The sequence below is a fragment of the Hordeum vulgare genome, chromosome 5H (assembly GCF_904849725.1).
Source record: "Hordeum vulgare subsp. vulgare chromosome 5H, MorexV3_pseudomolecules_assembly, whole genome shotgun sequence".
Classification (NCBI taxonomy): Eukaryota; Viridiplantae; Streptophyta; class Magnoliopsida; order Poales; family Poaceae; genus Hordeum; species Hordeum vulgare.
In genome coordinates, this window is record NC_058522.1 from 548,293,149 (window position 1) to 548,307,134 (window position 13,986).

The 13,986-nt window shown below is 44.6% G+C and overlaps 2 protein-coding genes across 3 annotated transcripts; one reads left to right on the forward strand and one right to left on the reverse strand.

Annotated features, from left to right (window-relative positions):
• Positions 1–1,463: 1,463 nt before the first annotated feature.
• LOC123452717 (guanylate-binding protein 4-like) lies at positions 1,464–8,587 on the forward strand. 2 transcript variants are annotated; one of them, XM_045129427.1, is made up of 17 exons: positions 1,474–1,951; positions 3,170–3,272; positions 3,381–3,450; positions 3,543–3,581; positions 3,678–3,795; positions 3,889–3,946; positions 4,038–4,102; positions 4,195–4,201; positions 4,288–4,348; positions 5,068–5,127; positions 5,213–5,232; positions 5,320–5,385; positions 5,981–6,148; positions 6,230–6,487; positions 6,783–6,995; positions 7,650–7,921; positions 8,018–8,587. In XM_045129427.1, exons 1-17 carry the CDS (start codon positions 1,851–1,853, stop codon positions 8,157–8,159), a joined length of 1,821 nt encoding a protein of 606 aa, XP_044985362.1. In that variant the 5' UTR covers positions 1,474–1,850; the 3' UTR covers positions 8,160–8,587. The 2 variants fall into 2 exon arrangements, with proteins under 2 accessions (XP_044985363.1, XP_044985362.1); XM_045129428.1 differs by lacking the exons at positions 7,650–7,921; positions 8,018–8,587 and having other exon boundaries at positions 1,464–1,951; positions 6,769–6,915.
• A 743-nt stretch (positions 8,588–9,330) lies between these two features.
• Positions 9,331–13,632, reverse strand: LOC123452718 (bZIP transcription factor RISBZ2-like). Its single transcript, XM_045129429.1, has 6 exons — positions 13,043–13,632; positions 11,676–11,769; positions 11,022–11,220; positions 10,276–10,351; positions 10,061–10,186; positions 9,331–9,856 (listed from the first exon to the last, which is right to left on the reverse strand). The coding sequence occupies exons 1-6, from the start codon at positions 13,382–13,384 to the stop codon at positions 9,503–9,505; spliced, it is 1,191 nt and encodes a 396-aa protein (XP_044985364.1). The 5' UTR covers positions 13,385–13,632; the 3' UTR covers positions 9,331–9,502.
• Between the last annotated feature and the right edge of the window lie 354 nt (positions 13,633–13,986).

Genomic DNA, 13,986 nt, shown 5'->3' on the forward strand with positions numbered 1-13,986 from the left:
TGATTTTATCAAAACCACAAAGGGAGAATATGTGCTTTCACCCCTAGCCCTAGCACATCCACCTCCTCCCTTCCGCCACCGCCACCTGAGCCCATCAGCCATGCCCACACACACAGCCACCACTACACGATCCAGCAACGTCTCTGGCTCCTTGAGCAGGTCCGGGTCCGAAGGCCACGGGGCTACCTCTGGATCTGGAGGAGGATTTCGAGGAGAACGAGGAAGTGAAGGAGGAAGAGAAGGAGGAGTCAAGGATGGAAGTGGATGAGGAGCAGGAGTCGACGAAGGAGGCACCGCCACTAGTTGTGGGGGAGGACCAGCAGGAGACGGCGGAGGAGGCGTCTCCACTCGATGAGAGAGGAGGAGGCGTCGGCGATGGAGGGGTGTGGATCTGTGGTCGGAATAGCTGGCCATCCCGAACTCCATCCACTCGGAGTCGGCTGTGGAGGCGAGTCGTCTCTGTCGGTAGCGAATGGAGGCGACGCGGGTTGTGCAGGAGGCGGCGCAGCCGGCTCAGGCCGTCTCCGACGACGACGAATAGTAGCATAGCATGTAGTACGTAGGCTATTTATTTTGCATGCTTTTGTATGGATCTAGGTGATGAAATATGAGAGAGTTGAATGTGGACGAGGATATTTGAGGCGTGACCGATGAGTGTCCGCGGACGCGCCCATCCGCGGTCGTTTGAGGGGTCGGATTTTACAAGTTGCGGGCCCATGCCATCTACAACCGGACATAACAAATATGACCCACTAAACGCCCGTGGATGCGCCTAGTCAATGACCAAAAATGTTACCTACTTGTGTGTCCGCGCAACCACATTCCTCATTTTCTTCTTTATATGTTTGATCACCTACACGTGATTGGTGGAGAGAAAGAGAAAAAGAAAAGAATGAATAAAGAAAAGAAAAAGGTGATCTCGCATGGGGTCGTGTCTTATGTGACGGACTGGCCCGCGTCCGCGAGCCCTCATATCCTCCCTATATTTGAGATGGATATTAGAGTTCGCGGACAGTCCGAACGTATAAGAATGATATATGAGGGGTACAGTTAAGTCATTTTTTTTTCTTTTCTCTTCGGTCACTGAACGAGGTGTCAGTTGAGGCGTCCGGCTAAGAGCACGTTTTGCTCGTTGAGGGAACCCGGAACGTAGCATTTTTCTTTTCTTTTTGTTTTTTTTATGCGATCAGCATCTTTATTTGTACGGAGGGAGTACTCGACGGAGCATGAGGCAGGCAAGTCAACCGGCCGTGCCCGCATCATCGGAAGGCCACTGCCGCGCGGGCCCGCCCGGCTCCACGTGCCGCGAGCGAGGTCGTCGGAGCCGTGCTCCCGCTCAGGCTCAGCTCCCCTGACTACCGGGCCCCGGAAAAAGAAAACGTCACCTTTTTTTGTTTGCGAGTGAAAAAGAAAACGTCACCCACTCGCACAAAAATGCCATCACAGCGAGCGCGCCTTAAACAAATGGGATTAATAACGACGACGACATTAAAATCATTTGATTTCCTTCCCTCTCCCCGAAAATCTTCCACCTCCCCTCCCCTCTCGATCGAGCCAGCGACCTCGTCGTCGGCGCCACCACCACCACCACCAACCCCGTTCCCCCTCGCCGAAGCAACCCCGAGGTCGCGTCGCGTCGCGTCCCCCCCGTCCGCCAGAGCCCCAGATCAGATCCCCACCGATCGCTCGCCAAGCTCCCCCCCTCCCCATTTCCGGATCCCTCTTGCCCCCTCGCGGCGACGTCTTGACGGGTGGTGCCCTCGCCTCCCGCCGGCCATTGCCGCCCCGCATTGGGGGGCGCGCGGGCGGAGATCTGAGGCGGGGAGGGGGCGCCGGGACGGGACGCGGGGATGGGCCGCCGGTGGGGCCCGGGGATCTGCGCGGTGGCGCTGCTCTGCCTCGCCGCCGCCGCCGCCGCGGGAGATCCCGATCCCGACGAGCTCGACCGCGCGTGAGTCCCGCTCCTCGACCCCTGTCTCTCCTTGCTTACATGCCCCGTCGGTGCTGTCGATTGCGGTTGCCTGTGCCGTGCCGTGCCGTGCCGCTCAGCGGCGTCCAAACGGATTTAGTAGCACGTACTGTATTCATTTTTATTGCTTTGGAGAAATTGCACAATGTGGCGTTCCGTCTGCCGCCGGCCCTCTAGCTCTCCTCCCATGCACGTGCGGCCATTGCCGGAACCGTGAATGCTTTTGCTGATACACGCGACGGGGTGATACGCTGTCCTAGAGTAGTAAGAATGGGAAAGCGTTCCGCGGTTCCTGCAATGCTAATCCTGTTTGCCGTCTCTTCCTTCCTCAGTCCCACCTCGTTTCATGCCATGTGCTTCTCATGTCTTCACTCATTCCCCTTTTCGAAAAGAAAGATGTATTCATTCATTACATACAAAACAAGTTTGGTGAGATGTCGAGGAATAATACTGTGGTTGGTACTCATACATCGTGGCTTAGTACATGGACGAGGCCATGCTAATACTTCCTCCGTTCCTAAATATAAGTCTTTGTAGAGATTTCACTAGTGGACTACATACGGATGTATATAGACATACTTTAGAGTGTACATTCAATCATTTTGCTCCGTATGTAGACATCTAGTGAAATCGCTTAAAAGACTTATATTTAGGAACGGAGGGAGTACATGGTTGTTACATTACGACCTGGACATGAACAAGGTCATTTTGTTACTGTATACCCATGAGCCATTGCCAACCGCCGCAACCGAGCTTCAATTGTACAGTAACTAATTTGATGAATTATGCTTGCTTTAGAGTTGATTGATGACGGTTGCTGCTTGTTTTGTTTACTTTTCTTCTTTCAATTTAGTGATGCAATGCATTAGGCCCCGATGTCCTGTAGTTTCCGTAGAACATTGCTATATTAGCAAGAAGGTCATCATTTTTTCCTTTTATGCGAATGGCGGTTGTTCTTAGATGATGATACACTGGACACTCACAGTGTGTACAGTGAGAAACCACACCGAAGGATTCATTCACAGCAGCACTGGATTGGCTACCTTTTTAGGAATTAAACCCTGAAGCACACAACTTCGTTTACGGATACGCTTACCAGCATTCTGTTGAAAATAATGAAAGACATAGCTGTGCTCATTATGTGCTAGACTTTTATCGAATTGGCTACCTGTTGCGTATTAACCAGTTATGCCTGTGCAGGTTTCCGATCGTGGAGCCAGATTATGGCCACACTAAACTCCGTCTGTCAGAACAAGGTCTTGAGGCCATTCGAAGGATCGAAAATCCTATCGCTATTGTTGGTGTAAGTTTGGGTTATTAGTTGGAAGAGATTATACTCTTTCTCATTTTTCATTTTTTGAATAACGCCAAAGCACCATCTTAATGTCTGCCAATTGTTTGCCCAACGCAGGTCATCGGTCCATATCGATCTGGAAAGTCGTTTCTTTTGAACCAACTTCTCTCCTTATCATGTGATAAAGGTAGATGGTGCTTGTCTCCTCCTAGTAGTAGCCATGGATTCGATGAAATGCATTCCAGGACTAATGAGAAATTAATAAACTTGATGATGCAGGTTTTGGAGTTGGTCATATGCGGGATACTAAAACTAAAGGTGATTTTTTGTGTGAATTCATGTTCTTGTACCTGTATTGTCTACTTGCTGAGGGAAGTTTATAAACTTATGATCATACCTATTCTCTTGTTGCAGGTATATGGATTTGGGGTAAACCTGTTGAGATGGATGTTGATGGCACCAAAGTATCTGTCCTTTATCTTGACACAGAAGGATTTGAGAGTGTTGGGAAGTCCAATGTATACGACGATAGGTTTGTGCTCCGATGTGTGCTGCTTGCCTTTTTCTGATTTACTTTTTCTAGGACTGAAAATCATACTGTGTTGGAATATTTTTCTTTGGGCAGGATATTTGCTTTGGCGACAGTCTTAAGTTCTGTGCTTATCTATAACCTTCCTGAGACGGTGCTCTCTCCTTTCCTCCCTCCCTCCCTCCCTCCCTATGTGTGTGTGTATGAGCATAAAATTTTATTTATCGTGACTTTGCACATTGCAGGTGCGTGAAGCTGATATATCGAGGCTCTCATTTGCTGTTGAAATAGCTGAAGAGTTCTATGGAAGGTTTGATTTCTCTTTCTGTTCTTATTTGCAATTTAATATTTTCTAACGCTGACATTTTCCCTCAAAATTTGTTTGCTACTTGTGGCGAGCAGAGTGAAGGTAATATTCTATTTTCTTTAATTGATATCGGCGTAACAGGAATATGTTTAACTATTAACAGAGCTTCTTGTTCTGAATTGCATCAGGGGGAAGAGATTGCTTTTGAGCCAGCAAAGCTTCTCTGGCTTATCCAGAGGGACTTCCTGCGTAAGTTACTTCTTAAATAGTTGTTGCTCTGAGCATGAATAAAAAAAATCGAATTAGCGTCTGAACTTAACAAATATATGACTAATGGCCATTATTATGTACTGCATGTGATAAACCACAGACAAGTATATGACCAATTTGTCTGGGTGGCAACGTGTTTATAGGGGGTTCACCAAGCATAGCTTATGCCAGTTTAATAGGCAGAATTGATAGCACATCAAACCATGGACTGTAATTAGTGCACCATCTGTTATTGCACCATGAGTAATCACATACTCCCTCCGTCTGGAATGACTTGTCGCACAAATGTATAAAAATGAATGTATCTAGAACGAAAATATATCTAGATACATCCATTCTCATGACAAATATTTTCGGACGGAGGGAGTATCATTCATTTCATTCCTGTTCCTAGCAGCTCACCTCTTTATGAGATGATGAAGGTTTATTTGCATACAATATGTTTTACTTGACCTATGTTATTGGGGTCATTTACCACTGCCGTGGTGTCAATTTTTTTTGTATTTAAGCTGTTAAGTATTCAGATTTTGCTGTGTATTAGATGATGTTGTGCTAGTGTTGGGCGAAATGATGCACTTGAGTTATGCACTTCTCTTATCATCTGTCTCAAGTATCTGATATTTTGCTTACTACTTTTGTATCCACTCGTGCTAATACATAGAAATGTCTTCTGAGAGTACTTCATTTTTTTTTAACAGAAGGAAAATCAGTTCAACAAATGGTCAATGAAGCCCTCCAACGGGTGCCTAATGCTAATGGTTAGTTCAATTAACGATATTTTAGCTGAGAAAGTCTTATGTACAGTTCAACTGACATGCTTTTTTGTTGTGTCTATTTCTTCAGGGAACAAATATATTGATGAGGTACGGTTATCTATGAGTCTACAGTTTCTTACAAAGAGATATTGAAATCCAAACTCTGATACAGTTTTTTTCCTAATGTGTTTTTAGGTCAATCAAATCAGAGATTCGTTGGCGGTTATGGGCAACAACAGCACTGCTTTTAGCTTGCCCCAGGTGCATTTATGCTAAATTGGATCTAGGTTCAAACTTTAGTTAAGATAGCCGTTAACTTACTTAAAGATCTTGTAATCTTGTTTATGAAGCTTATTTTCATTATAAAACCTCCCTCGGGAAATACAATTGAGAGCACAAAGTCTTTGGACGATTACTTTCAAAGTTTCTCTTCCGAAATGTAATTGCAAAAACTAGCTAAAACCATATTCCCGAACTGGAGTGACAATCTCATAAATTATTTCAGAACTTCTTTTAATGCGTATTTCTACAAGCTTGTTTTCAATTTTTATTTTGAGCATCTATGTTGAAATATTTCCTGTAAAAGGTCTTTTCAGAAGCTTAGGTCTGAAACACTTATTGGAAGTGAAACGCATCAACACTCTCCAACGATAGAAAAATCTTCTTTTTGAACCTTTTTTCAAAAGCAAAACCATTTCCAAGAGGGTTTCGGCAAAGCTTGCTTGGGAAAATTCATTTTTAAGCTTTTGGTACAACTTTTGAAAACCTACATTGAAAACTTGATATTAGAAACTCTCTCTAAAATTTGCTTTCAATATCCTTTTTTTGACATCATGCAGCTTATTGTTATTTACAGCCTCATCTACAAAGAACAAAGCTATGTGACATGGAGGACAAAGAGCTTGAGCCGTTATACGTAACAAGGCGAGAGCAATTGAAGCAGGTTGTTGGATCCATAATTAAACCTAAATTTGTGCAGGGAAAAACTCTGAATGGAAAGGAATTTGTGTCCTTTCTGCAGCAGGTAAGATACTTGATGTGGTTGCTATTGACATAAATAGGATAAAATTAGTTTCTTAGAGTAACGGTTCCTCTTATGTTTCAGATACTTGAAGCTTTGAATAAAGGAGAGATTCCATCAACAGGATCTCTTGTTGAAATTTTCAACAAGGCTATTCTTGAACGCTGTCTGAAGGTGTATAAGGAAAAACTGGAGGGCTTAGGTCTACCTGTACCGGTGGAGAAACTGCAGCAAATTCATGAGGTGGCAAATGATGAAGCCAAAATGCTCTTTGATAAACAGCACTTTGGTAAGCATCATGCTGTACAGTCAGTCCTCAAGCTTGAAGATGAGATTAAAAAGGTTCGTTAATAGTTCTATGTTGTTCCGATGTAATGGGTATTTAAATGCACGTAGTTTTCAAACGGTATCAATGTTTTGCTGCACTTTAGACTGAATTACAAAATGCTCCTTTGATATGGACTTGTGGTATGAACATAATATATGTAATATGGTGATACAGATCTTCATGTGGATTCTGGATTCTCAAATCCTTTTTGTTATTTTTTTGTTGCTTTTTGTGCCATTTCTTACATGCCTTGTAATAAACTTCCACTCAATATAATATATTTACATACTTACAGGGTGTACCTTGTAGGTGTACAAAAGCTTCCTTCTAGCTAATGAGTATCAATCATCCAAGCTTTGCGAAGCACGTTTCTCGGAATGTGAAGATCAAATGGATCACCTTCAAGTCTTGAAACTTCCTTCCATGGCAAAGTTCAATGCAGGTTTTTTTTACTGCAATCGGACGTTTGTAACAGAATGCGTGGGGCCTGCAAGGGAAAGATACGAGCATAGGATGTCAAAGGTCTGTCTTTTATTCCGAACATACTTTGCAATTGCATGACAAGCGGATACAGCAGCACTTATGCAGATTTATAGACAATTGTTGAAAGTAGTGTTCTAAATAGCGGGCTATGCCAAATAGCGGCGGACCTCCAAATAAGCTATAGCGGGCTATAGCATGCCATTTGTACCTGAAACCATTTAGCGGCACCCTGCTGAAAAGGCTATAGCGAGATTATAGCGGGGCTATAACCGGCTATTTAAAACTATGAAACCTTTCTGTTATTCATTCATTGCCCGGTATCAAATTTCATCTCATGTAGCTATTGTGCTAGAGATTCATGCATTCCCATATCGGCAACATTTTCTCCCATGGGTAAGGCTAATATTTGCGACCTTATAGCACAGCGCTACTGTTTCCTTGAATAGCAAAAGAACCATGCAGACTAATGAACATGGCATTAAGCCTTGAGAAACATCCCAAAATAAAACTCATGCTTCAGCTCTTTGCATCTGTCATTTAAACCCTGGCATGGCATGTTGATATGCCATGCTTCAAAATCAGATCATAGATTCTGTAAATTGTTATTTATCTGGCTTTCCTCATCAATGTACTTCAGTTCTTTGAAAAATATGATTAATATCTAACTGAACTCCAATTTGGTATTGTATCCAGATGCTCCTCAAATCTCGTGCTCTTTTCATCAAGGAGTACAATAACAAACTCTTCAATTGGTTGGTGACCTTCGCTCTGGTCATGGTCGTGCTTGGGCGCTTTGTCATCAAGTTCTTTTTACTTGAAATTGCTGCTTGGGTGATGTTCATCTTCCTAGAAACTTATACGAGAATGTTCTGGTCAGCGGAATCGTTGTACTATAATCCAGCCTGGCACATCATCGTTTCTTCCTGGGAAACCATCGTGTACAGTCCACTTCTCGATCTGGACAGGTAGACTTTTATCCCCATGTTATGTAAATATATAAGTAGCACCATATATTATCCAGTCCGCCTTCTTTTCTAATAAGCTACCCTTTGTGTCTGCAGATGGGCGATCCCCATATCGCTATTGCTATTGTTTTGGCTTTTTTACTGGCGTTGCTTTGCTAGAAGGAAACGTGGCAGCCGCTCGCTGCTGCCACTGCACAAGAACTCTCACAAGAACTCCAATCGCCCAAGATCAGACTGATCACATGGCTTTGTTTCTGCAGTGGAGATACAAAACATCACCACCAAAAAAAGATAGAAAAACAAGAGGATAGTTTTGGGTCTTTCATCCATGTGGTTGGATGGGCTTTCTTTTGATGACGGTCGCCATGGCACATGTGCTGCGCCTTGGACTCATTTTGGCTGATGATGGGACGGGCATTCTGGCGTCTGGCGCTTGCGCTTAGCGTTTGTTGTAACATGGATATATTTATGTACTTTTGTAGATGCTAGGATGTTCTTACGAGGTGTGGCCTCATTCATTGGTTGTTGTTCGCTTGCGAACAAACCTCATATATGGATCTGTTTTCTTAAGCCGTAGTGCGCACGATTTTCTGAACAGACTGTGATGGACCTTACATTTTTGCCGTAATGGGCAATGGAATCCCTTGGTTTGGGCATTTCTCCAAAGTGTGCTTCTATACTGTCATCATTCACAGCGTCATTTGCAATCAACCTTGCACCTGTTTTGCTGAACTGCTCTGGATGCTTTCTGGTGCCGTGCCAGGGGTATTCTTTGGTATTCAGGTGAATATCAAAGGTTTGCCGATCCGTGGGTGTATTGTTGCTAGCTTGCCATATATTCGGACCTTCTTTGGTTTGGAGGAATTTCATAGGAATTCTGTTGGATAGGATTCTTGTAGAAATTTTCAGCCACGTTTGCCAAGTTCCTTTGTATCCTATGGTAAGCGAATTTCTAATGCCATGTATAAAGATTTGTTGGAGTTGATCCAGTCTCATGCAGTTTCTACAGATGAAGATCTTGGTTCATAAGGTGTCTTTACTCTTGAACTCGGTGCCTTTTTCACTTTGCCAATATCTCATCGTTTATGTGGACGTTGAGATTCCTTGACGTGTTTCATCTTTTGTCTTAGAGAAAGAAAGAACACCCAAACACATCTTGTAAGTATAATCATCGATAATGACGAGTCAAAACCTCCTCCCTCCCAGGCTATCAGGATGAAGGTTCATAGAGATCCAAATGATGAAGTTCCAAGGGCATCGTCATTGAGATGATAGTCTTCACCTGATGCTTCTTTTCAGCTAGGATCCCGTTTGTTAAGTTTCTTTTGACTATTAATGTTCGTCGAAAATAGATAAACAGGAAAGCAGGTGCCAGAAACCACATCCATCCAAAGTATTCACCCGGCAGCAATGACAACGCACAGTTTTACTAAATCTGCTGTGTTCCAGAAACATAGCGACGAGGACACTAGAGGTCACAGCCAATGAACAAATAGCATAGGATTATCAACATCCACCACCAAGATACGTCTGCCCAACAATAGTTTCTTGGACTTCATGGCCCCGAGGAGGTGGCCGCTCCTACGAGGTCGATCCGGACGAAGCTGGCCCGCCGCACATCCTCTTCTGGAGGTGCTCCAGGCTCGCCACACGATGCAGCGAGTCGGGTCTGCCCATCTTGCTGGTATCCATGGTCTCGTTGAGGAAGTTGTCATCCTCTTGAGCCGAGGAAGCCATCTCGGGCATGTATCCGTTGTTACCACCAGCCTCGCTTGTGGAGAAGTAAGCGCTCAGGTCGTCCGGGACGGCAGCGTCGGAGGTGGCTTCTGATGGAGAGCCAGTGAAGGGCATGCTGAGAGATGACATGTCGGACCCTGCAGGGAACAGAGCGCTCATGCCTGTCACCCGCTTCACCGAGTCCTCGGCCATCTTCACCTGCAAAATTTGGTGTGGAAGTATGTTCAGAGCAGACAATGAATGGCCAACATAGAGACTATAGGATACACTGGCAGCGTATTCTTTCTCTAAAAACTAGGTATTGTGCGGTCTGAGGTGGGCATGCCATTTGGAACAAGACTAGGTGGCCAATCCAATAGACGCAGATGCATAGCAGATAAGGCATATAATAAAGGAGCGTACCTTTGCTCTTAAGGTTTCAACATCCGCCTTTAACACCCTATTGTCAACAGCAGCACCATTGTATTTCTGATTAACATCAGCAAGCCGCCTTAACAGCGAGGAGTTTTCAACTCTTAACTGTGATACCTGTAACGAGCCATCCACAACAAAAACTCATTAGGCGCCTTTTTCAGAATCCACTGCCAGTCAAGAAACAACAATGTAAATTGTCAAACCTGTGCTTCGAGTTCATTCAGGTGAGCTGCCTTTCTGCTTCTTGAACGCCTGGCCGATTCCCGATTGGATTGCTTCCTGGAACCAGTCAAGAAGCTAGCATAATATCCAAGAAGTGGACGCTCAATAGCGTCATAGAGAGAGACCCCGGCACAACATCAGGAGTTACACTATTCAGGATAAAAATATATTACCTCCATCCCAAAAAGCTTGCCTTAGATTTATCTAGATACGGATGTATCTAACAGACTAACACTAAATCTAAAACAAGCTTTTTGGGACGGAGGGAGTACCAAAGCGCAAACCAGCATACCATGATGTACACTTCAATAATTTGACATTACTAAAGACCCAAATGCCATTGTGCAACCTATATGCCTTGTGCGCTGTGCATACTTGTATCTAACCGTGGTATCATTTTCAGTCATGTACTAAGCAGGCCATTCTGATCTTTTTTATTCTACTTGATACCATCACTCCGTCAGTATCAGACAAGTCATCTAACAAATATGATATGGATACTTTTTTTAACCATTAACTTGTCCATTGAACAATCATAAATCATATAAGCAACGAGCTATGCCTATAGCCAAGATAAGAACACCCATACGAATTACTCTGTGTAACATGGCAAAGGGATGAATGAGGGGGGATTCTAAAGGAAGGGCTAACTTGAGGAAAAGGGGCATTCATGCATGATGAGACAACATGATGGTGCATATAATCACAAGAAGGTACAAATGATTACCTCCTCCGCAGTCTTTGATCAGTAGGGACCCCATTCCCAGTGATCTCATCTTCTCCTTCCATATCATCATCTTCTGACTGCTCCCGCGAAGAAGAGCTAGCGGCTTGCTTTACAAGGGCATCAGCATTTTGTACCAGATGTGGACCCGACACCCCGCTTGCGCCACCAGCTAGCTTGTTTTGAAGTGGAACCACATTACCTGATATGTGTCCAAAAGCCAGGCATGTCATGTCAGCATCACAGAATATGCTTTTCTGTTTATGTTTCACAACATGGCATATAACACGATTCCAGGGAACTATGGTTTACACTACTCAGTTAAACTGTGAAGTCTATCTGCTCAAGGAAAAAACAGGATGATTTCTTCTGAGAACTCAAAACAGGATACTGAGTGTGCCCCCCTAGGCTGCGAAAAAAGGATAGCCATAAACACGCTTGCCAGCAGGCAAGCAAAGAAATGTTTTAACAAGATTCCAAGAAATGTAATTTAATACCGTTCACTTCAAAAAGAATATTGCCAGATTTATGAGAATCAGGGAAAAGATGTAACAAATCAAAGATTTAAGAATTATTAAGAAAATATGGTATGCACGGTAGTTCATTCCCTACCGCAGGTTCCTAACTAGTTCAAAGATGTTACCAGAAGATAAGTACCTCCTATGGGATTAATAGTGCCTATATGCTGAACATCTGCATTTGGCAATGACGGACTAGCTGCAAAACGTTCTGGAGGCATGGCACCAGAGGCCTGCGGACGAAAATGACATGAGCTAGTATTACAAATGAGCAGAATAACAGAAATGCATTATAAAATGAAAATGCGGACGAAAATGACACGAGCTAGTATGACAAATGAGCAGAATAACAGAAATGCATTAAAAATAAAATAAAAATGCACATGAATTTGTCCTTTTAAATATAGGGTTAGTTCTTAGAAGCGAACACACTATCCAGCTCCAGGTAACGCCTCCTATAGAGGGTCGGCCAACCCGGGTTCAATGCCTGGGTCTCACATACAAAACCCCCTCACTGGCACCTGTAGTGCCAGCTCCCCACATGAGCGTGTTTGATGCAGTTCCCTTACCTTCTAAATTTCCCCCCAGGGGGCTGTCTCCCCCCTCCCCCCGATTGAGTGTTTTAGGGTTAGTTCTTTGAAAAGGCTACAGTTGCAATATCATAACAGTAAGAGGAAAAGACAAACAACTTAACAACACATCTTTAGTGGGGAAACTCAAGGAGAGAAGTTCTGATTAACGAACAAAACAAATTATTGATGTGCTGGAGTAAAAAATCAAAAGCTCATATGATTTCCTAGAATATACTCCCTCCGTCCCATAATATAAGATCTTATTACATCCAGTTTACTCACATATTGGATGTAACAAGATCTTATATTATGGGATGGAGGGAGTACAAGACAAGCTAATTTCATTGGTCTTAAAACTGGAAACAGACAGAAGACAAATATAAAGGTGACATCATCAGCCAGCTAAAGCACAAGCACACCCGCTTTATGACAGGGACTCAAATTGAGCCCCCAAACGCTCACCAAAAAGTGGTAAAATGGTAGCCGCATTGGACACCCAAATACTCAGAAATTCACAGAATCATCAAACTCGCAGCACACTCTGTGATCTCTATTCTAGCCAATGCCCACACATAAGGATAAACCATTTTGTTTTTTGTTTTTTTATTTTTTTTGGGGACAAATGATGCACTATGAAGACAGATTTTGCCCGAAACCATCCAGATCGCAGATGCTAGAATATCATAGCCAAGGCGGCAGATGCTAGAATATCATAGGCAAGGCGGGGACTGAACCAGTCGTATTGTACATCATCTACAGATTGCTAGAACCGAGCAGGCAATGCAGGGCTCTGCAGATCACAGACGCCGTGAGAAGACATTACTGGTAGCATAAGCGAAGCACGATGACCGATCTAAAAACGGCTAAACACTTCGGAGCAGGCCGTAGCATCCGAAACGCCTAACAAGATGGTATAAAGAGCCGACGGCCGTACCCTCCACATGGCGACGGCGGCGAGGTCCTTCTCGAGCTTCTGCTTGAGCATGGCGTTGTACTCCACCGGGTCCACCGCCGCGCCCGTCGCCGTCCCCGCCACCGCCACCGCGGAAGCGGCAGGCCGCTTGACCTCCGCTCCGCTAGCACCGGACATCGGGCTAGGGTCGGCGGCGGGGCTGTCGAGCACGGCCTCCTCGAGGAACTTCTGGAAGTACCACTCGGACGGGCACCGGTTCATGGCGCCGGCCCCTCCGGCGGCCGGCGCCCCCGCCGCCGGCCGCGGCGACGGCTGGCCCCAGAACGGGTCGGGGATCTCCTCGACCGAGAAGACGCGCTCCATGCGAGCGTGCGAGAGAGAGAGGAGTCCGGCGGCCGGGGCGTCGGATGTCCCGATCCGGTGGGTGGGATTTCGCGGAGGATTCGAGGGTTTGATCGGGAATTTTCCTCCCTCTGGTCGGTGTGGTGTTGGTGTTGGGTTTCGCTTGGGGAGGAGGAAGAGCAGGGATTGGATGGTAAAAGGGAAAATGGTGAGGTGAGTCAGCAGGCGATCACGAGTCCACGGCTCCGCGCCGGCGCACGCGGGATTTCTCCTTCCCTTTTCCGCATTTTGGAACGTGAATTTATTCTCTCCCTACTTTTTTTTTTTAAGGCAATCACGGCATCACACAGAAACGACGTAAACACTCGTATAAACGTACATATACTTACCTTTGCAGACGTGTCGTTGTGGATGAAAACGTCTTGTTTTATTAAATACACATCGACATTTCTTTTGAAATGAATCTGTAAATAATATGAGTATTAGCACTTGAATTTTGATGGGTTGAAGATACCATTGTTCATCTAATCATCCAATTATAAGTTGGTTCATTTCTCTTCCTTATTCTTTTATATTCTTCTTCTTTTAAGGATATGAGCTTTTGCTTTTTCTTCTTGGCTTTC